Raw genomic sequence first — 21,425 nt, 5'->3', positions numbered from 1 at the left:
CCCTTCATTTTGATAACACCTCCATTTCCCTCTCTCGTCACAGGGAACGGCTGTGAACTCAAGAGGTTAAATCAGACAACAGCTCGTAATAGCTTACTTGTGCAGGTCAAAAACTAGTATAGTCTTTTCCTAAGCCACATATTTACCGACCACTTGCTTTTTGCTACTGAGAAAGTACAGTCCTGCGAAGTTTCTTTTATTAAAAAAAAAAAATTAAAAAAAATCACTTTCACTAGGAGATGCTTCCAGACGCAAGCAGAACAAATGCACCCCCGTTTCCCACAGCAAAACATAATACATTTCTGGAAAGGGCACAAGACAGGAACCCCATGATGCTGCAGCTGGTCCTCTAGGGGACAGAACGGTTCAGAGACTGACCCAGCTTCCGAGTCTCTGCTTCCAGAACAGCAGCTTTGGGCTCCCTGGCCACAGCTGCTGAGGAGGAATCCAGCTCTTGGCAAATCTCTGACAGCTTCCGGCTGGTCTTTGCACAGCAGTCTTGTGCCAGCTGCGTCTGCAGAAGGGACACCTGAAAGAGGCAAAAGGCCGAGCTCAGACAGGCCCACGCTGTTAGGACCATCCGTAGCGTCACGGTACCGGCTGTCAGGGAAGATGCACCCTCTAACTCCAGCCCTGACAAACACTTTGTCCTTGTGGAACGGGAAGCGACAGGTTCCCAGAGTCACCCTGAACTGAACTTAAGATTATCAACAATTCAAGTTTCTTTCTGGCAATGGTAACTCACACCTACAACACTGACACATTACACATATATTAAAGACAGAGGTTCCCTACAGGATTTAGTAACCCAACTCTTTTTTCCAAAAAAGAGATTTGGGCTACTGACACCTTAGTTCCACATGCTTTTTCCTCAGCAGGAGGACTACTGGTTACACAAGGTAGCGAGGAACCATTCTGTTATGACCTAGTTTAAAAACTTGACAGCTAGCACGTGAAAAGGGAGCAAACCTTCATTTTTCCTAATGTTAGAGCATTTCACAAATGAGCAGAGCATAATTTGATGAACAAAGCCCGGGGCGGGAAATGAGCCTTAAAGGACTGCTGATGCCTTGAAAGTCCTCAAACTCTATTATTTCCTGGCAACGCAGGGTTGTGCCTGCTGGGCTTTTTGGCAGGAGAGACCCAGCTGCTCTCACCTCCTGTTAGGTTTGTAGTGCAGCACAGCCACAGCAGCTCTGGCGCATTCCCCTCTGCCTGCTTTGGAGTGGAGGAGATGCCAGCACTGGGAGCAGTGCTCAGTGCTTTGCTGCTTTGGGGAAAACGGCTCAGGTCAGAGGTTTTCCTCTGTTTTCAAAGTGACGTGTGCTTTGCCAACGGCTGTGTTCCACATGGGAATGCAATCCCCAACCTCAAGCTAGGAATATGAGAATATTCTTTCTTGGCGAGTGAACTCGAATAACAGAAGCAATTCCCAAAGGAGTTTTATGGCTTATGGAACCTGCTACATTTGAATTACGATACCAAGGTCTGTCAACATAAAGCCAAACGCGATAAAAAGTGGGACCCTAATCTGCTAAGCATCTAGAGCAGACTAGATGTGAAACTCAGGCAGCCAGCTCTGGAAGGGGAATGCGTGGTGCTGAATTAGAAGCCAGTTGTGCACACGGAAAATAGGACAGCAAAGGGACTTCACAGCAAACAATATGCGTAGGCTAGGGAACGCCACCACTGAAGAGAGGGACAGATCTGACCACCTCTCTGAAATAATAAGGGCACCTTTGTGAAGGCTGGCTTGGAAGCCTGAAAAATCCTCCCATGCTCTGGTAGGTAACCCAGAGGTATGAGTGGGAGAAGCGGCCATCTGCTGCTAAGAGCATCTCCCAGGAAGTGTGAGATCAAGTTCCAGTTCTGCTGTTTCCCAGACCCAGAGGAGTGCCCTAACTAGCCAGTTGAGGACTATTCTTTGAGCAGAGCACCTTCGTTTTCCTGCTGAACTGCTGAAGTAGGTCCACGGTGCAGACAGACACAACAGTCACAAGGGGAAGGGGGTTCAGTTAGTTATCCGTAGCAACAGAACTTCAGACACTGAGACTTCCAGGTAAAAACATCCTTAACCTGATGGCTTCAGCAGCATTCTTGGCTCACTTGCCAGAGCTAAGCATCACATACTTCACTCGCATAAATCTTACATGCATTTTGCCCTGAACACCGGTGAAGATTCACATCCTCAGGGAGACCAGGGTGTACCAGACCCATAAAAGTACATGGAAGAGAAGTCTGGTGACTGCTGCTACTGCTGATACCACTGTCAAAGGACGCAGTAGGGTTCAGTAGCTGGAACGTACATTCTGACACCGACAAAACAGATGTCCATGCAGCGCTTAGGTCTCTGACTCAGTCCGATATTGGGATCATGATTAGCACAGAACAGCAATACGAGACTAACGATTGCCTGAAGGCTATAAGCTCTGGCACTGCCTTACATCCCTGGAGGCGAGGCAAGAGGAGAGGCAAGAGGAGTAACAGTACCTCCATTTGCAGAAGCAATGGGTTTGAATGGGTGAATGACGTTGTTTGGCCACGGCCAACAGATGTGTTTGACTGGGCATTTCCACTGCCTGGTGTACTCACTTCCTGACAGCTAAACAATACTCGGGCTGTAGCATCGGGCAAAGTCGCACCCATCAGTACAGCCACAGCAGCTTTTGATGAGAGCTTTCCTACTCCTCACCTGGTTCCACAACTCAGCTAATCGACAACTGCAGCACCTGTGAGACTCCTCCTGTGAAGAAAACACAAGGATTTCTTTTTGGTCTCCAGTTTGGCCAGGGCCATGGTCTATACTTGACTTCTATTAGGTCTATACTGGGGGACTGCTGCCTCTGGGATTTGCTATCGTTCCTCTGTATGGCCAGACCCTCCTCCCACCAAGTAAGATTCTGTTCCCACCTGTCTAGGAGCAGGCATCTGGTGCTGGTCAGAGAGAGAAAATCTGCCTGCATCTCGCAACGACCGACCTTGACAATATCTCTTCAGTCTCCTCCGTTCACGTTCCACCTGCACATTGGATAGGAGAAAGGGTCACAGAAACCTGCCACCAAACAAGGAGCAGAAGGGCCTCTGGACATCATGGCAAGGAGGTTTCTGCTCAGACTGTTAATTGCACCAGAGTGTGTTGGGGGCAAAAGGCACTCGAAGTAGACTATGGAAGAGAAAGACCAAGAGGAAACAGTTTCTGACACAAGAGTGTCAAATGTGTGTGTATGGGGACACTGGGGCAAGAAGGGTGGTACCAGAGTGAATGTGCATTTGTGAAGGCAATGGGGTGCCAGAAGAGAGAGAAAATACAAAAGTGTGTGTCCACAGGGGGAATCGGGAGAGGGAAGGAAACAAGCAGAGGACTCCAAAGTGCTGTCTGTGGCAATGTGTTGTGTTCCAGAGGACCGTGAGGCTTTGCGGAGGCAGTGAAAGCCTGTTTTACCTGCTCAAGAGTCCTCTTGAGCTCAGCACTGAGTTGCTTCAGCTCAGTCTTCTCAAGCTCCAGCCTGGCAACTGCTTGCTGCAGACGTTCCAGCTGCTGCAACAGGAGTATCTTCTTTGAGAGCCATGATAGCTGCTCCCCTTCTGCAACAGCCTGCTGGGTATTCAGAGAGGAGATTATGTGCACTGGTGCCACATAAAGGTTAGAAGAGCCAGAATCAACAAGGCGGGGAGAGTGACCGGATGCAGGAATGCACAGTGGTAAGTCCCTTCTTCTCCTGGTCCACAGACCAAAACAACATGCCCTCTTCCTAGGGGCCCTCCTCCAGATCACTTTGGGGAAATCCAAGGCAAATTTGCCGTCATGTTTTTTTGGACTGTGGCACAAGTACATCCTGAATGTGCAATGAAGCCTTTAACCTGATGAGGCAATGGTACCAATTCCATTATTTTTAATACACTGGAAAAGCTGTACCTCAGAAATCTAAATCTCTGAAAGCACCTTCTAAGCACCATCAGTGTAGCTGCTGTTCAGCCATCATTCTGCTAAGTTTAGTATATTAGTCTGGTCAACTGTGCCCTTTCCTTTCCATGCCAAATCCTAACCACAACATGTTGGCTAAGCTTGCCTAGATAGGAGAGAACCGATTACCCATCCCCAACTTTTGGACTTTAGTTAATTTTAACAGCAAGCTCCATAGTTCTTTCAGTAGTTCTGGGCTTGGCAGAAAACATTCCAGCAGATGAATGGTCTCTGGCCAGAGCTACACAGACAGGCAAGCCTGCTGGCTGCAATCCTAGTTTCTTTGGCCAAGCAGGTCATATATTTATGGGAATATATATTCCCATATCTTTATGGGAAACATCATTAGAATCCTTTATAGACATTTTAGTTGACTGATGATCAATCACACTGCCTACCTGATGATGAAACTGGTCCGTGTCCTTCTCTGTAACCTTACTCTGCAGGATGGCTATTTCTTCCCTCAAAGTTCCATTGGCCTTTTCACTCTCGGTAAGGGCAAGAGTCAGTGCTTGTGCCTTCTCTTTCCATTTGGCTTCTTCACTTTCAGTCTGCTTCAAAATAGCAGTCACACGCTTCAATTCTTCCCCCTTTGCTTTCTGCTCATCTTCCAGTTGCTGGGTTAGCTTCTTCTGTCTTTGCAAGGCACGGTCTCTCTCCTGGAGAACTCTCCTCTTCTCTGCTTCCTCTTCCTCCCATTTCTGGAGTTTCTGGATTTGTTTCTGCAGGGTGTCCTCTCCATCTTTCCATCGCAAAGCTGATGTTAATTGTTTCAGTTCACTCTGCCTCCTAAGCTCTTGTTCTCTCCCTGTCAGAGTCTTCTCTAAATACCTGACTCTGTCTCTCTGGTACTTGATCTCTTCATCCTTCTTTGTCAGTCTGCTGAACATGCTGGAGATCTTCCTGAAGAGCTCTTATTTCCTCACCTTGAGCCTTAGTCTCTCGTTCCCTCTCATGCAAGGCATCTTCCAGGAGCTTCTCTTGCTCTCTGTGATGTCTAACCTCTTCATTCTGCTCGGTTAGCCTAAGCTGCAAATTCTGCAAGGTCTTCAGTTCTTCTTCTTGGTGCTGGAGTTTTTGCCGAAGAGTTTCCTTGTCTTCATCTCTCTTCCTCACCACTTCCTCAAGCAGATTCACCTGCTTCTGGCACGATGCCAGTGCTTCTTCCATGCTTTCGCCACGAAGCCGGAACATGTTAATTTGCTCTGTCTGCTTGAGGAACTCCAAGTGGTTCTCCTTCAATATTTGGCTCATTTTGTCTAGATCCTGCTCTAGACTCTTGGCCTGCTTGCCTTCTAACTCCTTCTGCTCTCGAAGGTCCTGGACATGCTCTTGCAAAGACACTATCTCTTGATCTCTAGCTTTTAGAGAAGATTCAGCATATTCTAGTTTTTGCAGTATACCTTTAGTCTGCATTGCTGCCTCCTCCTTTTGCTGTTGAAGCTTAGAGATAGCCTCCTCCAGAACCTCTATCTTGTTTTCTCTTTCTTTCACAGTCAGTTTTATTGCTTGAAGATTTGTTTGCTCAGCTTCATGCTTTTCCTCCTTTTCCTTGCATGCCTCATGTTCCTTTCTAAGGGATAAAATTTCTTCCTCTTTTTCCTTTAGTGCCACTTGAAGGTGCTGCAGAATTTCCTTCTGCCATTCAGAGTCTTGTTGTTGTTTTTGGAAGGTCTCAATCAGTTCCTTCTGAGAGTCAATCATTAAATCCTTTTCTTTCAGTATTGCCGTAGTGTATTCTAAGTCTCTGTGTAAGACATTCATCTGTTCTGTTTTTTCCTCACAGCTCCTTGCTTGTTCCTTTTGGATGTCTATGAGTCTGTCCTTTTCTTTTAAGGTCTGCTCCAGCTGGTCACGGATAGTCCTTAACTGCATTTCCATGACTCCTTCAGCTTCCTGGATTTGCTTTTGTTGTGACTCAAGCTCTTGATCTTTTTTAGATAAAGAAAGCATCATCTTTTCTACTTTACCACGAAGCTCTTGCAGGTACCCCTCTTGCTCTTCCTTGTACTGCTGCAAGAGTCTTAACTGACCCCTTTGAGAATCACACTCACTCTCTCTGTCCTTAAGAACTGCCCTCAGGTGTTCAAGGCTTGCATGCAGAGGTTTCACCTGTGCTCTCTCCATTTCCAGTTCTTGGATCTGCCGAGTCAGAGACATAAGCTCTATGTTTTTCTCCTTCAAGTTTCCTTTCATATGATCAAGATCCGCCTGCAGGTTTCTCACTTGTGATGCACCCTGTTCTAGAATCATTATTTTCCCCTCCTGGAACTTGATCGCCTGGTCTCTCTCCTCCAGCTCTTTGCTCATCTTGCTGACAGCAGTCCTCTGCATTTCTTGCTGCTTCTCCAGGTCCCATATCTGTTCTTGCTGGGATCTGATCTCCCGATCTCTCTCTTCCAAGTCTTTGCTCATTTTGCTTACAGCAATCCTTTGTTTCTCTTGCTGTTTCTCCAGGTCTCGTATCTGTTCTTGCTGGGATTCCATCTTCTGTTTTTTCTCTGTTATGTCCTTAATAACCTGATCGAGAGTAGTTTTATGCATTTCTTTCTGCTTTTCCAGCATTCTCATCTGCTCCTGGTACAACTTCATTTCTCCCTCCCTCTCTGACAGGATGAAAGTCATATGAGTGATAGTCTCCTGCAAAGCTTTTCCCTGTGCTGCCTCTTTCTGGAGCATCTGGATTTTCTCCCACTGCGTTTCCACTTCCTCATTTTTAATTTTTAAAAGAGACAGTGTAGTTTGGAGTTCTTGTTCAAGGGAGTGATTCATATCTGTTGCTGTATTTGCTCGGGTTTCAGAGGCTGTGACTGATTCCTGAAGGTTTATCTCCCACACCGGTTTTTCTTTAACTGCTTGCAGTCTCTCCCATTCATGCTGCAAAACAGTGAGAAAAAGATTCAATAGTTCCGTCGATATATGTTTGCTTTTCATACTAGATTTGAACTCCTGCTTCAGCGGCAGTCAAGGGCTGCCCCCTCTCTCCCTGCCTCTCAGGATGTTGTAAGCCTTTCCTGTGCCACCCTTTAGGCTGCATCTTTCCCAGCTTACTCAGCCAGTCCCATCTTCCTTTTGGCCCTTCTCTGAACCTCTTCTGGCTCTAGTGTGTTCTTTTGGGGAGGAGCCACCAGAACTGCAATCAGGATTTAAAGTCCAGACTAAGCATGATTTAGGCAGTGGCATGATGATATTCTCTCTATTAGGGAGGAAGGGAAGAGAGAACAACCCCAACATTTGATTTCCCACTTTGGGGTTTGGTTGGGGTTTTTTTTGGACCTCTACCGTGTAGAGTTTTCATGGTACCATCCTCTAGAACCCCACTGTCCCCTCTTGAAGGAGTAATGGTCAGACCACAGTCTGTCATTCTGTGGTTGAAATAAGGACTAGTTTTCCCCTTGCAGGCATACATATTTATCTGGATCAGCACTTTTGTTTCTCAAATGTCTCTATTTTTTTCCCCACTGTCTGCTCTCAGATGGGCAATGTTGAGCAGCTTTCTATTATTAGCAAACTTTGTCTTCTCACCCCTTTTTCCAGATCCAGACATTTAGAAATCTAAATACGGATTTGAACAAAAATAATTGCCCAAACCATGCAATGTAAATAGAGACAAGTTTGAAAATTACTTTGACTAAAGCTTCAAGGGCAGAAACCTTCAGAACTGAGGAAAACAAACACCCTGAATCATAACTGAGTTTTATATGACTACAGCATCTTTTCCTGCTTATTCAGAAGAATGCAACTGGAAAAGTGAAAAGTGGCAGGAAAGCAAAAGTCTGGGAAACAAGGAACGATGAGTGGAAGGAAGGGGAAAATGAGGGAAGCTTGGTCAGCATTTGTGTACTCTGTATCTTCTCAGATTTGGACTGAACCTGTACAAGACCAACCAAAATCAGCTCTCCACTGGAAAAAGTTGCTCCTTAGAAGTATTAACAGAAGGCCAAAAAATATGTAAGAAATGGCCCTCTGTGGCATCTGCCAGCCTCACCAGGACATCCTTTCTTTGCTTCTCAGTGCTCTCGAGTTTCCTTTCCAAAGACACCACCTCTTGATGCAGCGTCATAGCCTCCGTCTTTAGAGACTCTTCGGAGGCTACTAGCTGAGACGTCAACTCTTCCACCTCAAGTAAAACATAACAAAGCAGTCAAAGACTACAGCTTGTCACTGTCAGCTGTATCATGTACTGTGAGGAAAGGGAAAGAACAACTTTACATTTCACCCTGTCACAAGAGTACCAGATTCAGAATGGATACACCTGACTTGTTTAAAAATCTAAGTGGGTCATCATGTTCAGCTGAAAAAAACACCTTAGAAAGCAAGACCAGCAGAAATCCATTCTGATGATTACTGGCAAACAGGCAAAAGGACTAGCCCACCTGTCCAGGGCAGCAGCTGAGATTCAGCTGGCCAGTAAGTCTCCTTCAGACCAGCTGAGATGGAGACCACAGTATGATGGCAGTCAGAGGGATTATCCCATCAGCCTGCTGCTCTGCAATGGAAAGGCAAGGGGAGAGACCACCTGTTTGATGACTGGAGTAGCTATTGCTGTTTCAGTCACCTGTTTTTGTAGACCATCCCTCTGCTGAAGAAGGATATTCATTTCCTCTTTGATGGTTTGGATTTCCTCCCTCTGCCTCTTCTCCGCTGCTTTGATCTTACTCTGAGTTTCCTGCAGCTCTGCTTGCAGTTTTTCTGTGATGTTCTGTAAACACAAATGGAGAGCAAGCTACTGAGACCTGCCATCAGGTCCAGCTTTTTTCTCTTTCTGTCTCAAAATCACATTCATTCAGCCACTTCTTTCTGCTTTTCTACCCAGCTCTGCTGCTGTTGTAACCCTTCCTTCCTGTTGCTGATCTCTGGAGCTTACCAGGCTCTGTGCTTTCAGTGCCTGCAGTAGTCCTTGCCTCCTCAGCTGCAGGACTTATGTTTTATTTCCTTGTTACTGCCCTTCACTCTGTTACCCGTCTCTCTCGGCCTCTCTCTCGGCTTACGTCCAATTGCCAACAGCCCGTTCCTTCAACCTACCCTACAAGTCAGATTATCTGCCCATTCTCTCACTGCTCTTCCACCTCCTGCCTGAGCTGCTCCAGCTGCTGGCAGGCTTCTGTTAGTTCTCCCTGAGTTTGGAGCAGTGTCTCTAATAAAGCATTCTTCTCACGCTCCTTTTCCAGCAGGACCTGCACAGAAATAAAGAGAAGACGGGTTTAAACTTCCCATAAAAAATTTGTGTGGTAAGACTCAAAGATGGATGGGCTCACACGTTCTCAAAGCACTATGCTGCTGGCCTCCTAGGTCATTATCTGCCCACTTGGAGGCACAGATTCCTAAGTGAGATTGGCAGTATAAACATGGTCCATCCGTGATTGAATCTTCAACAAACTCTTAGTCATCTAAGGATCGATAAGGAGCCCAGAAGAGTAAAAAAACCACACAAATTCTCCTTTCACAATCTTTACCTCTCGCTTGGCATTTTCGACTCTAGTTCGTTCCTCTTCTTGTTGAGCTTGCATGGTAGCAACTTTCTGCTTCATATCAAACAGCTTCTTCTCGTGCTCCCTTTCTGTCTCTGCCTTCTCCTTTTCCCATTGCTCCAGCATCTCCTGTAGCTCTGAACGGTGCCATTCCCGCTCGCTTGCCTGATGAGAGGAGAAAAAGACTTCAAGATGGAGTCCCAGCCAAGCTCCTCCAAAAAAGGTGAAGCTTCTTCCCTCCCACAAACCCCCACCTCAACAGGGCACAGTAGTGGCTTTGTGCCCTCCATAAATCATGTCCTATCAAGGAACTTAAAAGGAGGGTCAGCAGGTGGAAGAAAAGGAGATGTTACCTTCCCTTCTCTGATGGCTGCCTGTTTGCTAGCACCTCTCACCTCAGCATTTCTCTCTAGTCTCAGAGTCTCTATTTTCAAAGCTCAACTCCATTCTCATCAATGAAAAGATGCAGGTGGACTGCAGGGTGAGAAGGAGGCCAATACCCCGATGCCCTAGTCACAAGGCAGGCCATGAACTGAACTACCAGGAACAAGGGGCCTGTTCTATATGCTTTAAGCCCAAAGATAATACCTCTGTCAAGCATGAAAGGACAGAAAGAAAGGAACAAAGTTCCTGTGACTGCAGTTGGCAGGAATGCTAGGAGGTAACCTTTACACCTTTTTCGTATCTTTGTAGCACTTGGATTAATACAGTTGTGTTGCATGCACATTTTTTCCCAAAATGTCTATGAAGGTCTGAGCAATGCAATCCTCCTGGGCCTGTGTTCAGAGAATGATGAGAACTGTTGTGGTTTTGGTATGTCTTTGGAAGCTGCACTCACGATTATTAAGAACGTGCAGTTAGGTTGTCTAGTTTGTGTACATGCCTGTTTAAGGGCAGTGCAAATTGCACTACCTTTGCAGTACCACAAAGGTTGTATCTTGGCAAACGGTATCTTTTCCGGGATTATTTGGTGTCCAGAGGGGAGCTGCGTAAATTATTTCACTGTTGCGTGAGCTGTCTTGGAATAAAACCTGGCTATGGCCTTGCCTTCTCACTTCTGCTGCAGGCTTTGCATCCTTACAGGAGCAAAGACCAGACATCTATCGCTCACACAAACAACAGGTGTCATTTGGTGTTTCTCTTTCCTCCTACCTGCAAGTTCTTGTAAGAATGGATCCGTGGTAGTGCATGGGTTCTGGACTACCCTTTGCTATTATTGTCTCTGTAGTAACTTGGTTTGTCCCATCTGTCAAGCCGCATCCTTCCCCAGAGCTGTTTCCATCTTGAGGGATTCATGATTCCAGCCTTCAGCTTTTTCTTTGGTCCGGCAAAACGTGGAACCAAGAAAGAAAACTGTTGTTTCTGGTGACCAAGATGTTACCCAGAGGTCAAAAAGTAGTGAAGAAAGTTTGCCATTAAGCCTCCCTCCAGTGTTGACAGTCTTGCCCTTCAGGGAAGAGGAAAGGAGGAATAGAAACAGCCAGATGCTTTGTTCACACAGGGAAGTTCCAAACTGCTCAGAACTGTGGGACACTGATGTCATTTTTGTAGCAAATTTCTTTGCCAAGGAGTGATTTGGCTGTTTAAATGGACAGGCAAAGCTGTCTTTAGACTCAAGCTCTGCATTAAATCAGCTTTCATCCTCATGCCAAAATCTCAAAAAGTACATCAAGAAGCTCAAGCTGCTCCAGGAGCATTAAGCCTCCTTTCAAAGTCCAGTCCCTGATGTTTGCTTTATTGCTTTGTGGAAGAAAACTCCACCAAGGATTCAAGTCCTGAGCTGGAGCATCTCTTTATAGCGATAAAGATGGTAAGATGGTGCTTGTGCTTTTGCAGGTGTTGCAACACTTGTGACGATGTCAGAGAAGCATACAGGCGGCGAGGCTGGGCCTTCAAGAACCCGGATACCATAGAGCAGTGCAAGAGGGAAGGGTTTAGCCAGAAAATGCAAGAGCAGAAGAACGAGGGCTGCCAAGTGTATGGTTTCCTGGAGGTCAACAAGGTGAGAGATGGGCTTTGCTGTGAACCTGCTGCCTGATGGTGATGACTGTGAAAAGGCAGAATCGGGGCGTTCCTCTCCTTTTCCAGCTTTAGGTGTTCACAGGACTGTCATATAATAACTCCTGGGCTCAGCAAGGTGCTTGTGCCCGTAAAGGGGTTCAGTAGGAGAGTCAGGCGAAGTGTAATTACCCCTTTAAGTGTAATTACCCCTCCTGCTGGGTTTGGGCTGGTTTAGGGAAGGCAGTCTATGTAGCTGGCTTGACAGTTCTTGGGGGATTTTTCCCCTCATCTCTCCATAGGTGGTTTGCACTCTGAAAGAGTTCAGTGAGTACAGGCAGTATCTGACCACGCTCAAGCTGGAGGTGGAGAAAATGTCCATGCGAGAGGAGGTGTGGAAAACAGAGTGTTTGTGGACACCTGTCAGCGGCATGGTGCTGAGGGCTGGGGCTTTACTTGTGGCATCTCGGGGAGGGGGGGTGGTCATTGCAGAAGAGGTGAGGGCTGTGCTACTGGGCCGGGCGTTGTGGCGGGGAAGGGACTACCAGGCTGCGAGCTGAGCTAGTGCAGGGTGCAGGGGTGTGCATGGGCAGGAAAGTCACATGCAAGCACGCAGAGTCCTGAGGGAAGCATTTCTCTTCTGCCCTCGTCGCGTGGCTGACGCTGAGCGCTGTCCTGGGCCCGCAGGCCGCCTCAGCACGCAGGGGTGTGAGCGCTTGTCCAGGCAACAGCAAGCCACAACCTGGTGTCACCTTTCAGAAAAAGGTTCAGCTCAACCTGGCCCCATTAGAGGATGCCTCCAGACTGCCGGAAGGGATTGATGCTTCTCGCCTGCAAGAGTGGCTGCTTCAGGAGCAAAGAAAGAGTTTGCCGGGTGGAGAGAGGAAGAGGAAGCAGAGGTAAGAAAAGGCCAAGTAATGCTTGCTCTTGAAGGGGGCCTGTGGTCCCCGAGAGAAGTCCTGGAGCCTCGTGTTGCAGTAAACAAAGACCAGCAGTGGAAGGAGCTGGTGCTGGCTGTGAACACATTGGTGCAGTCTGTGTTTGGAGCCTTGGACAGGCAGCTGGAAGCTGCTGTGGGGACTACTGGAGCAAAGCAACCCGGAGCAGGATGATGGGAGTGATTGAGCGGAAAATGGCCTGGGCAAGATGAACAGAGCGGCTCCTTCTTAGCTACCTTCCTTTCTCTTGACAGGCATCTCACTGTGATCAAGAAGCAGACTGAAAGACTGGAGGCTTTTGAAAAAGTGCAACGCCTCCTCCTCCAGCAGGCCAAGTGCCAACAGCAGCAGCGGCTGGGCAAGAGGAGACAGCCAGGCACCCAGAGCAGCTCTGAACAGTCTGCTCTCGAAGGGAGGCCAGTGAGTAGGAGCTGGGTGGATGCTGGGGGCCACCTCTGCTGTGCAGCAGCTCGTTGGTACCCAGGCCTTGGGAGAGGGTGCTGCCACACAGCTTGCAAGCGGTGCTTGGTTGCTGAGGAGATGGTGTCTGGCTGGTGTGTGACGTGTCCTCGTATGAGGGTGGCTGTCAGAGACTGAGACGCAGGTGCTTTCCTTCCTGTGTCTCTCGCACAAAAGGCACTACCCCTTTCTGTCACAAAAGTGTGCCTGGGCACTCTCAGTGACCATTTCTGCATGGACTCGCACATTTAGCACGAGCCTGTGAGCTGCACCAAATGGCCGCACAGTCCATGGTGCTGGTTTCACGTCTGATTGAAAAACTCTGCTTTTCATCCAAAGATGCAGCGTCCCTGAACCTGACAGTGTCCCCATACCCCAGCCTTCACTGCCTGTGGCATCCTTCTTTCCTGTAAGGGTTGCTTTCTCTGTTCAGTGCTTTCCACGCTCTAAGCTTAAGGCAGATGAGGAAACTTCCTGCTGCTCTTCTGGCCACTTTATGCCTTCTGGTGGTTTGCCTGTCCCCTTTCCCAGGTGAATGTAGGAAGGGTGGTGGGCAGGGCCCGGGATATCTGAGCTGTAATCTCTCCTCAGGGAGCTCCTTCCACTCCTGGGCTTCTCTGGTGTCAGTGCTCTGCTGTTCCTTCAGTTGGCTGCAGCTTTTGAGCTGTCTAAGCTATTTGGGTAGGTGTGTTTTGATATTGAGAGACGTGGAGGTGTTGGAGGTAAGGGCTTCAGGACCAGTCAAGGTTCAGCAGCGTATATTGTAGAAAGTACACTTGTATGCAATTTTGTTTTTTTTTTCAGGTCAGTAGTTTTGTATTGGGTGTTCAGGGGTGGCAAGATGGTTTAATAGTGTGGTTTTGGTTTTGTTTTTTTCCTAAGTGCTTTGTATTTTCCTGGACTTCCTGACTTTATTGAAGATGGAACCTTGGTTTTTTTCACCAGTTTTGCTGCATACTGTGCAAGTTGTTGATACCATTTCTTAACAGGACTGATGGTGAGATAATCTAACAGGGGTTAAGATGCATACATCTTGTATGCATCTGTATACGGGGTTTCAGCATTTTTCAAGAAAGCAGCAGGGACATAAGGCATAGTGTCTTTCAGGGTATGGAACAGCTCATCACCTTTCCTTATCACCGACAGAGTACCATGTTCTCCCTAGAGCCTTTGCAGCTTGCAGCAGGCCCCTCAGAGATTATAAGCATCAGGACTTCACTTATTTTGTGGGTCTGTAGCAGAGCCCGGAGTCTGTGGGAAGATGGAAGATAGGAGGTGCTTGCACAACACAGGGCACAGCTTGGAAGAGCAGCTCCCAAGGAGCAGCTGACACGGGGAGTTCAGTGGTGCCAATACAGGGCAGGAGCTGTCAGGAAGGAGTGGGCTTCCTTCCCTGAAAGTTCAGGAGAAGAGAAAGGGTTTCTAAAGTTTTGGGACCAGGGGATGGTTGGGAAGGGGAGGTGGGTTCATCAACCTTTCTCAGATGGGTTTTGCAGTTGGATTTGGGTTTCGCTGAGGTCTGTTCTGTTTTAGTCTCTCCATAGGTGACGGGAGGTACGACAAAGTCATGAGAGACGCAGTGTGAACTGTTCGGGCTTCTGCATCACAGCGTGCAGGGTCAAATGTCAGACAAGTCCCATCTCGGAAAGCATTAGGTACATTGAGGTATACACTAAAATATACCCCCAGAACTCTGAGGTCTCTGCTCCTCTGTGCCTTTTACTTCATTCCCTGACTTAATCTTTGCATCCATCCCTTCACCATCTGTCCATATATCACTATCATTGCTACTTAGAGGCATTGACTAGGCACTTATTTCCAGTGCAGGCTTCTGTCATTGTGTTTCTTCGGATTTCTTGGAGAAGAGGATGCATGTTATTTGTGCTCGTAATGGTCTCCAGCTAGGGGTCTTTTCTTCATCATAGTCTCTGGGCACACAGGCCTTTTCTATTATCACAGTTTTGTCTTTCCTTAACTGTCCAATGAGGTTTGCTCTAGTATCACTCATGGCAGTTATGTTCTCTTGTCCTTGTTTACCTATTGTGTTTTTTAACATCAGTTTCTGTAGTCATAAGGTGTCTGTTTGAGATCTTTGAGTCACCACATCTTGCCACCGTGGGTTTTTCCATCAGCCAACAGTCTCCCTAATTTTGTAAGGGGCTTCATAGGTAATCAGGCTCAGGTGTCTCACACTGTTTTCATGAAGGGCCTCTTGTCCTTGTGGCTTCATCCGCTGGGTGGTATCGGTTGCTGCCTGGTACAGTGTCCTGTCTTTTTGAACGTTCTGGGTTTTTTCATCTTTTCTTGTTTTTGTTTGAAATTTTTTGAGCGGGGTTTTTTTGTTTATTCTTGCAGGTAAAGTCGGGTCTTCCTTTGACCTCCCAGTCCACACGGCTTTCGTTCCTCTTTTTTGCCAGGTATCCTCACCACTGCATTTCCATGATGGGAGTGGTGGAGAGGGGAGCAGAGCACTCGGAGTTCTGGAGCATCCAGGGAGGTAGTGTTGGGCTTCCTCTCATCTTTGTGGGGCCGACCCTGAGGAAGTCCAGTATTTGAGTATAGATTATGTGGGTACACTAATCCCTTTCAGAGTGTGTCAGAGGGTAAGGTTTTTGTTCTGTTTTGTGTGGGAGAAGACAGCTCTCTGACTGTTTTGGGGATGAGGTGGGGTACACCTATGCTTTCAGGTCATATCTGATTTGCCAGACACTTTGAACTACTTGTATCTGATTTTCCAGGTGACTCATGAAAGGGTTTGGGGCACACTGACAGTGGGCACTGTCACCAAAAGGCAAAGCGGAGTTGTAGCAGGAGTCTTCCATTTATGGAGATGGGCTCAGTCATCACCTGCACAAACTTCTGTTCTGTAGCGATCGGGACAGTAGCATTCTTTAGATTTCTTAAAGAACAAGAGGAGGATGGAGCAGGCTATCAAAGCGTAAGCATTTGTTTCCTTTAGCAGTACAGGTGCCCAAGGACTGACCCGCATTTGAGAAATGGCATAAGGACATCTGTGTTGACCATCAGCAGAGGAAGGAGCGTCCTTCAGGTGCCAAGGTGATGAAGCAGAGTCCTTATTTGTTCCATTTGATTTTCATCACCTGGGGGGGCCTTGGACATGCGAAACCTGGTCAGTACATTTGAGGCTATGAGGGATATCACAGATAGCACTTGACAGGCATTAGAACTGGGTGCCCAGGTCAGACTGACCTGAGAGAACCGTCCCACCACTTGAAGTAGTACATACTTCTGTAGCTAGTTTTTAATAGCTCAGTCTGCATCACCTTCAGCCAATCTCAATTTAGATTGCGGTGCCAATCTCGTCATCTTCAGCATCTATCTGCACTCAGGCCTCCTGTAACTCCTATGCAGCTGTGGCTTAAGACTTTTTAGCGCAGTGTTATCTAATAGTAGCATTCTGTGTGCAAGCAGCTTCCAGCAGCCCAGTCTCATATCCCGTTTATGTCAACACTCTCATTTGAGAATGCTGTCTACAGAGAGGTTCTCTGTGCTGCAGTTCATGGAGTCATTTATGAGTGATTTATCCATAAAGGAAAAGCCTGTCATTACGCCAGCCACAGTCACGTGCTACCCATACCTCGTCTGGCATTTGCAGGCATGATTTTTTTTCAGCTCTATCTGTTTCCCCTTATATTTGAGTCAGCTGACAGTAACTCTAACTTTTGTGTTGGTGGGTGGTCTGACCTATTCTTGCAGTTAAAGTAATAGGTCTAGGCTAAGCAATATGGTCAAGTGAAGTGTGATGGCAAAGGTGAGTGGACAGCACTGTGGGCTGTGGTGGGGGTGAGGTCAGTTGTTTGGGTTTTGTGCTTTTGGGGTCTCTATGTTGCCAGAGTATGTAAGTCAATGGGATTTTTACTCTGTTTTGCATGGCCAACTCTCTCTCAGAAAGCAGTATATAATGTCTGTGTGCCCCTCTGCATTTTCCCGACGCAGGCCCAGCATTGAAGGCTGCCGTTCCCGAGACATCGGAGATGGACCGACTACACGAGTGGGCACTGACCCCAGCGGTGCAGCACGGGAGGCATGCAGAGCAGTGTAAGCCTGCTGGGGGACCGGGTGAATCCAGGATGTGGCTATTGGGGTGGGAAAAAGAGGAGGGACGGGTGTATACTTTTTATGGGTATTCCTGTCTCTCTTTCTTGAGCCTGCTGATGTAACTGACTCAGCATGGCAGATTGGAGCACAAAGGTTAGTGGAGTGAAGAAGTCAGCATGGGGATGGTTTACTGTTTGTTAGAGTATTTGTCAACATCTAGTTGACTTTGTTTTATTTTGCTGCAGATGCACAGCAGGGAGCCGGACACCAAAGGGAGATGGCAAGTGGAGAACCACAGAAAGTTGGTCTGTGCCCAACGATGGAAGGAATAGTTCTATTGTTGGTGCCTATATGACCTGTTAATGCTGTGTTTTGAAGGTGTGAAACAACTCTTGAAATTACATGCATAGCAGGATGTTGACCCCCGAGTGTGAAAGGCAAGGTGCGACACCAAGCCATAGCGGCAGTTATTTTTGAGCTGTCGCATTGTTTGTGAGCAGGTGGCTGCTTCCAGGCACAGCAGTCACTTTGTCTCGGTTTTCTAGGTGCCATGGGAGACACTGGCCACAACATCCAGTGTTAGACTGGGAGCGAGCGAGTAGAACACAATGGTGCTTCTGAGGAGGCTGTCATTGCAGAAGATGTCAGAGCTGACTGGTGTGAAACTGACTGATGGCACTCTGTTTGCAGATGATGAAGAGGAACCAGGTGACTGCAGCGACATCCTAGTTAGCCTAGGCAGTTTTCATTGAGGATGGATTCTGAACCCCTGCTCTCTCAAAGCTAAGCTGAGGGGCCGATGCTATCTTTGTCTGGGGCTGCAGGGCGGGTTTTTAAATTCAGCCTAAGGGAGAGGGCGGTTTGGAATAGGATGCATTTGGGCAGAGAGGGTCCAGTGTGCTCTATGCAAAACACAAGTGTGTGCCAGGCAGGGCAGTTCCAGCCCATATATTTTGTCGTTTGTGTCATTTGTTTTTTGTGTACTACACCATGTATTACTCAGGTCTTGATGTTCCCATTGTTCTGGTTGCTCCTGCCTCTCTCCTGCTCCCTGTCTTTTTTATTTTTTCCTCCCTCTCTCTGTCCCTGATTTTTTTCCGCAATCTCTCTGCACAGTTGTCCTGCTCCCCATCCCTCTCTTGTTTGCAGCATCTTGTTTTCTGGCTCCCTGTCCCACACCTCTTCTCTATGTCCCTCGGTCCTTCCTCCTGCTTTTCTCTTCCCTTTTCTCCCTCTGTCCTGCTGCATTTGGGCACTGAGCCTTGCAGCCAGCTCACTGCCAGGATTTCTTATGTGCATTACTGAATAAACTTTTCCTTCCTCCTCTGTGCCCCTGGATGTGTTTGCAGCCCCTGGGTGCAGAGCATGTGGCTGTGGAGAGGTGCAGGGGAGGGGGTGATGTGCTGCGGGGCTTTGGCAATGGCCCCTATTCCTGATGGGCTCTAGCTAGGGCAGCCCCAGGTGTGGCCAGTGAGGCTGAGGATGGGGCTGGTCCTGCTGTGTGAAGGGGCTCTAGCTGTAAAGAGGGCTGCCTGGGCATGCCTGCTTGAGAAAGCTGACAAGGGGAATAGGCTGAGGAGGGGGTCCTGCAGGCAGGTGCCTCCAGCAAGGAATGACCAGTCCCTGTGATGAGGAAGGATCCCTTTGAGCCATCCCTGGCAGAGCGCACCACCAGCATGTGGTGCTGGGAGCTCGGTGCCTCCATCGGCTGCATGGGAGAGCCACTGGGAAGCCTCGTGCTAGAGGACCGTCGAGGCACGTGCTGCCAAGGCAGAGGGAAAAGCGTTGGGGCGGTGAAGGTCTCCTGATGCTGGCAGGAGCTGTGGTGAGTGGCATGTTCTCTGTGTGTGTCCCAGTCCATCTCTGCCTGCCCTTCCCCAGATCTCTGCCTGCCTCCCTGCCTGTCCCTGCTTCTGTCTCCCTCTCTGCTGGCCCACCTACCTGTCTGGCTCCCAAAAAATTGTTACTCTTCTGCCAGCTCTGCCCTGTACCACTTCACCTATTATTTGTTTTCTATGCTTCCTTCTCTGTGGCTCCCTCTCCCTATTTTTTAATGCTTTCCTGTGTTTTCTGTACTCTGTTGCATTTTAATTTCTCTTTCTATGTTTCCCTCTATCCGGCGCTCTGTCTCTGTTTCTAAATTCCTCCCTCTGTCCTGTACCCTGGTCTTTTTATTTGATATTCTTTCCTTGTTTCCTTCTATCCATCTCCCTGTCCCAATTTTTTAATTATTTCCTGTGTTTCTTGTACCCAATCACTGTTTAAATTTTCTTTCTACATTGTCCTCTATCTCCCTGTTCCTATGTTTTAATTCTTGTCTAGGTTTCTTGTACTTAGTTGCTTTTTAAAATTCTTTCTAGGTCTCCCTCTATCTGGCTCCCTGTCCTGGTTTTGGCTGGGATAGAGTTAATTTTCTTCCAAGTAGCTGGTATAGTGCTGTGTTTTGGATTTAGTATGAGAATAATGTTGATAACACACTCATGTTTTAGTTGTTGTTAAGTAGGGTTTATCCTAGTCAAGGACTTTTCAGCTTCCCGTGCTCTGCCAGGTGCACAAGAAGCTGGGAGCGGGCACAGCCAGGAGAGCTGACCCAGACTGGCCAAAGGGCTATTCCATACTGTATGACGCCATGCTCAGTATATAAACTGGGGGGAGTTGGCCGGGGGGCGGCGACTGCTGCTCAGGGATGGGATGGGCGTCGGTCAGCAGGTGGTGAGCAATTGCACTGTTAATCACTTGTTTTGTATATTCTATTATTATTATTATTATTATTATTTTCTCTTCTGCTGCTGTCCTATTAAACTGTCTTTTATCTCAACCCACAGGTTTTACTTTTATTATTTTCGATCCCATCTGGGGTGGGGCAGGGGGGAGAGTGAGCAAGTGAGCGACTGGCTGTGTGGTGCTTAGTTGCCGACTGGGGTTAAAACACGACACTCCCTTTCTTGATTTTTTTTTTTTTTTAATTCTTCTCTATATTTCTTGTACCCCATTGCTATTTAATTTCTCCTTTAAGAATTCCCTCTATCCAGCTCCTTTTCCTTAAATTTGAATTCCTCCCTTTCTTCCATATACCCTGTCACTTTTAAAATTTTGTTTCACTGTTTCCCTCTACTCTCATCCCTGTTCTTATTTTTTAATTCTATCCTGTGTTTCCTGTAGCCTGTTGCTTTTTAAAATGTCTTTCTATGTCTCCCTCTATCCGATTCCCTGTCCCTATTTTTTAGTCCTCCTTCTCTGTCCTGCACCCAGTTGCTTTAAAAAAATTCTTTCTATGTCTCCATTTACTTAGTTTCCTGTGTGTGTCGACTCCCCCCCCCATCAATTTTAACTTTTGTTTCTATGGCTACTTTTACCCACTTCCTTGTCTTTATTTTCTAATTCTCTCCTGTCTGTCCTATACCCTGTCATTTCTTCAGTTTTCTTTCTATGTCTACTTTTATCAACCTCCCTATCTGTATTTTTTAATTCTTTCCTGTGTTGTGTGCCCTGTTGCCTTTCAAATTTACTTTCATGTGTGTCTCTATTTTTTCGCCCTTCTTATTTTTTAATTTATTCTTGTCTTTCCTTAAAGCAATTGCATTTTAAATTTTCTGTGTCAAAGTTTATCCAGTTTGCTGTCCCTATTTTTTTTTTAATTTATTCCGGTATTGTGTACCCTGTCACTTTAGAAATTATATTTCCGTGTGTGTGTTAAATAAAAAAAATAAATCAAATTTTCTTTCTCCATCCCTTTTAGCTTACTGTCCCTATTTTTTGAATTTTCCCTTTGTTTACCTAATGCATATTGCTTTTAGATGTTCTTTCTATGTTTACTTTTTTCCCTTTGATGTCTTAATTTTTAATTATTTCTTCTCTTTCCTTGGTGCCCTCGCTTTTTAAATTTTATTTCTACATCTCCATTTTAGTTTGCTGATGGTATTTATTAAGTTTTTCCTTATTTCTTTAATCACCATTGCTTTTACAATTTTTTTATCTACTTTTATTCCATTTGCCGTCTTTAATTATTTCTTGTCTTTTCTTAGTGCAGTTGCTTTTAAAATTTTCTTTCTACATCTCTCTTTTAGTTTGCTGTCCCTATTTCGTATTTTTTTTCCTTTATTTCCCTTATGCTCATCTCTTTTAAAGTTTTCTTTTTATGCCTACCTTTATCCCATTCACGGTCTTTACTTTTTAATGATTTCTTGTCTTTCCTTAGTGCCGTTGCTTTATAAAAATTTCTATTTGTCTGTGTTGTAGTTTGCTATCGCTATTTCTTAGCAATTTCCTCTCTTAATCTTTTGGCTTTTAAAATATTCTACTTTTGTTCACTGTCGTTAGTTTTTAATTTTTTTTTTCTTCTCTTTGCTGAGTGCCCTTGCTTTTAAGATTTTATTTCTACGTCTTTTAGTTTGCTGTTGCTATTTATTAATTTTTTCCTTGTTTCTTTAATCACCGTTGCTTTTAAAAGTTTGTCTACTTTTATTCCGTTTGCTGTTTTTATTTTTTTAATTATTTGTTGTCTATATTAGTACTTTTGCTTTTTCAATTTTCTTT

The 21,425-nt window shown here is 46.4% G+C and overlaps 2 protein-coding genes across 3 annotated transcripts; both read right to left on the bottom strand.

Annotated features, from left to right (window-relative positions):
• Positions 1-242: 242 nt before the first annotated feature.
• LOC104020018 (uncharacterized) lies at positions 243-4,854 on the bottom strand. Of its 2 annotated transcripts, none has more exons than XM_009473381.2 (5): positions 4,363-4,854; positions 3,443-3,598; positions 2,911-3,018; positions 2,693-2,743; positions 243-529 (listed from the first exon to the last, which is right to left on the bottom strand). In XM_009473381.2, the coding sequence occupies exons 1-5, from the start codon at positions 4,852-4,854 to the stop codon at positions 350-352; spliced, it is 987 nt and encodes a 328-aa protein (XP_009471656.2). In that variant the 3' UTR covers positions 243-349. The 2 variants fall into 2 exon arrangements, with proteins under 2 accessions (XP_009471656.2, XP_087606229.1); XM_087750103.1 differs by having other exon boundaries at positions 3,443-3,595.
• Positions 4,826-10,832, bottom strand: LOC148056492 (uncharacterized). The gene is made up of 5 exons (XM_087750102.1): positions 10,588-10,832; positions 9,421-9,600; positions 8,990-9,141; positions 8,523-8,666; positions 4,826-6,841 (listed from the first exon to the last, which is right to left on the bottom strand). Exons 4-5 carry the CDS (start codon positions 8,562-8,564, stop codon positions 4,826-4,828), a joined length of 2,058 nt encoding a protein of 685 aa, XP_087606228.1. The 5' UTR covers positions 8,565-8,666; positions 8,990-9,141; positions 9,421-9,600; positions 10,588-10,832.
• Positions 10,833-21,425: the final 10,593 nt, after the last annotated feature.

This window comes from Nipponia nippon, unplaced genomic scaffold (genome assembly GCF_047370975.1).
Source record: "Nipponia nippon isolate SJK-2023a ecotype South Korea unplaced genomic scaffold, ASM4737097v1 scaffold_13, whole genome shotgun sequence".
Classification (NCBI taxonomy): Eukaryota; Metazoa; Chordata; class Aves; order Pelecaniformes; family Threskiornithidae; genus Nipponia; species Nipponia nippon.
This window is presented reverse-complemented; position numbering and strand designations above follow the sequence as displayed.

What these genes read in the sequence shown, in the direction of transcription:
- LOC104020018 (XM_009473381.2), bottom strand. Translation starts at nt 4,854, where the DNA reads ATGTTCAGCAGACTGACAAAGAAGGATGAAGAGATCAAGTACCAGAGA. An exon ending in CGGACCAGTTTCATCATCAG is followed by an intron (nt 3,599 to 4,362) that starts GTAGGCAGTGTG and finishes CTGAATACCCAG; the next exon opens with CAGGCTGTTGCAGAAGGGGA. An exon ending in TCAAGAGGACTCTTGAGCAG is followed by an intron (nt 3,019 to 3,442) that starts GTAAAACAGGCT and finishes TCCAATGTGCAG; the next exon opens with GTGGAACGTGAACGGAGGAG.
- LOC148056492 (XM_087750102.1), bottom strand. Translation starts at nt 8,564, where the DNA reads ATGAATATCCTTCTTCAGCAGAGGGATGGTCTACAAAAACAG. An exon ending in GGGATGGTCTACAAAAACAG is followed by an intron (nt 6,842 to 8,522) that starts GTGACTGAAACA and finishes ACTGTTTTGCAG; the next exon opens with CATGAATGGGAGAGACTGCA.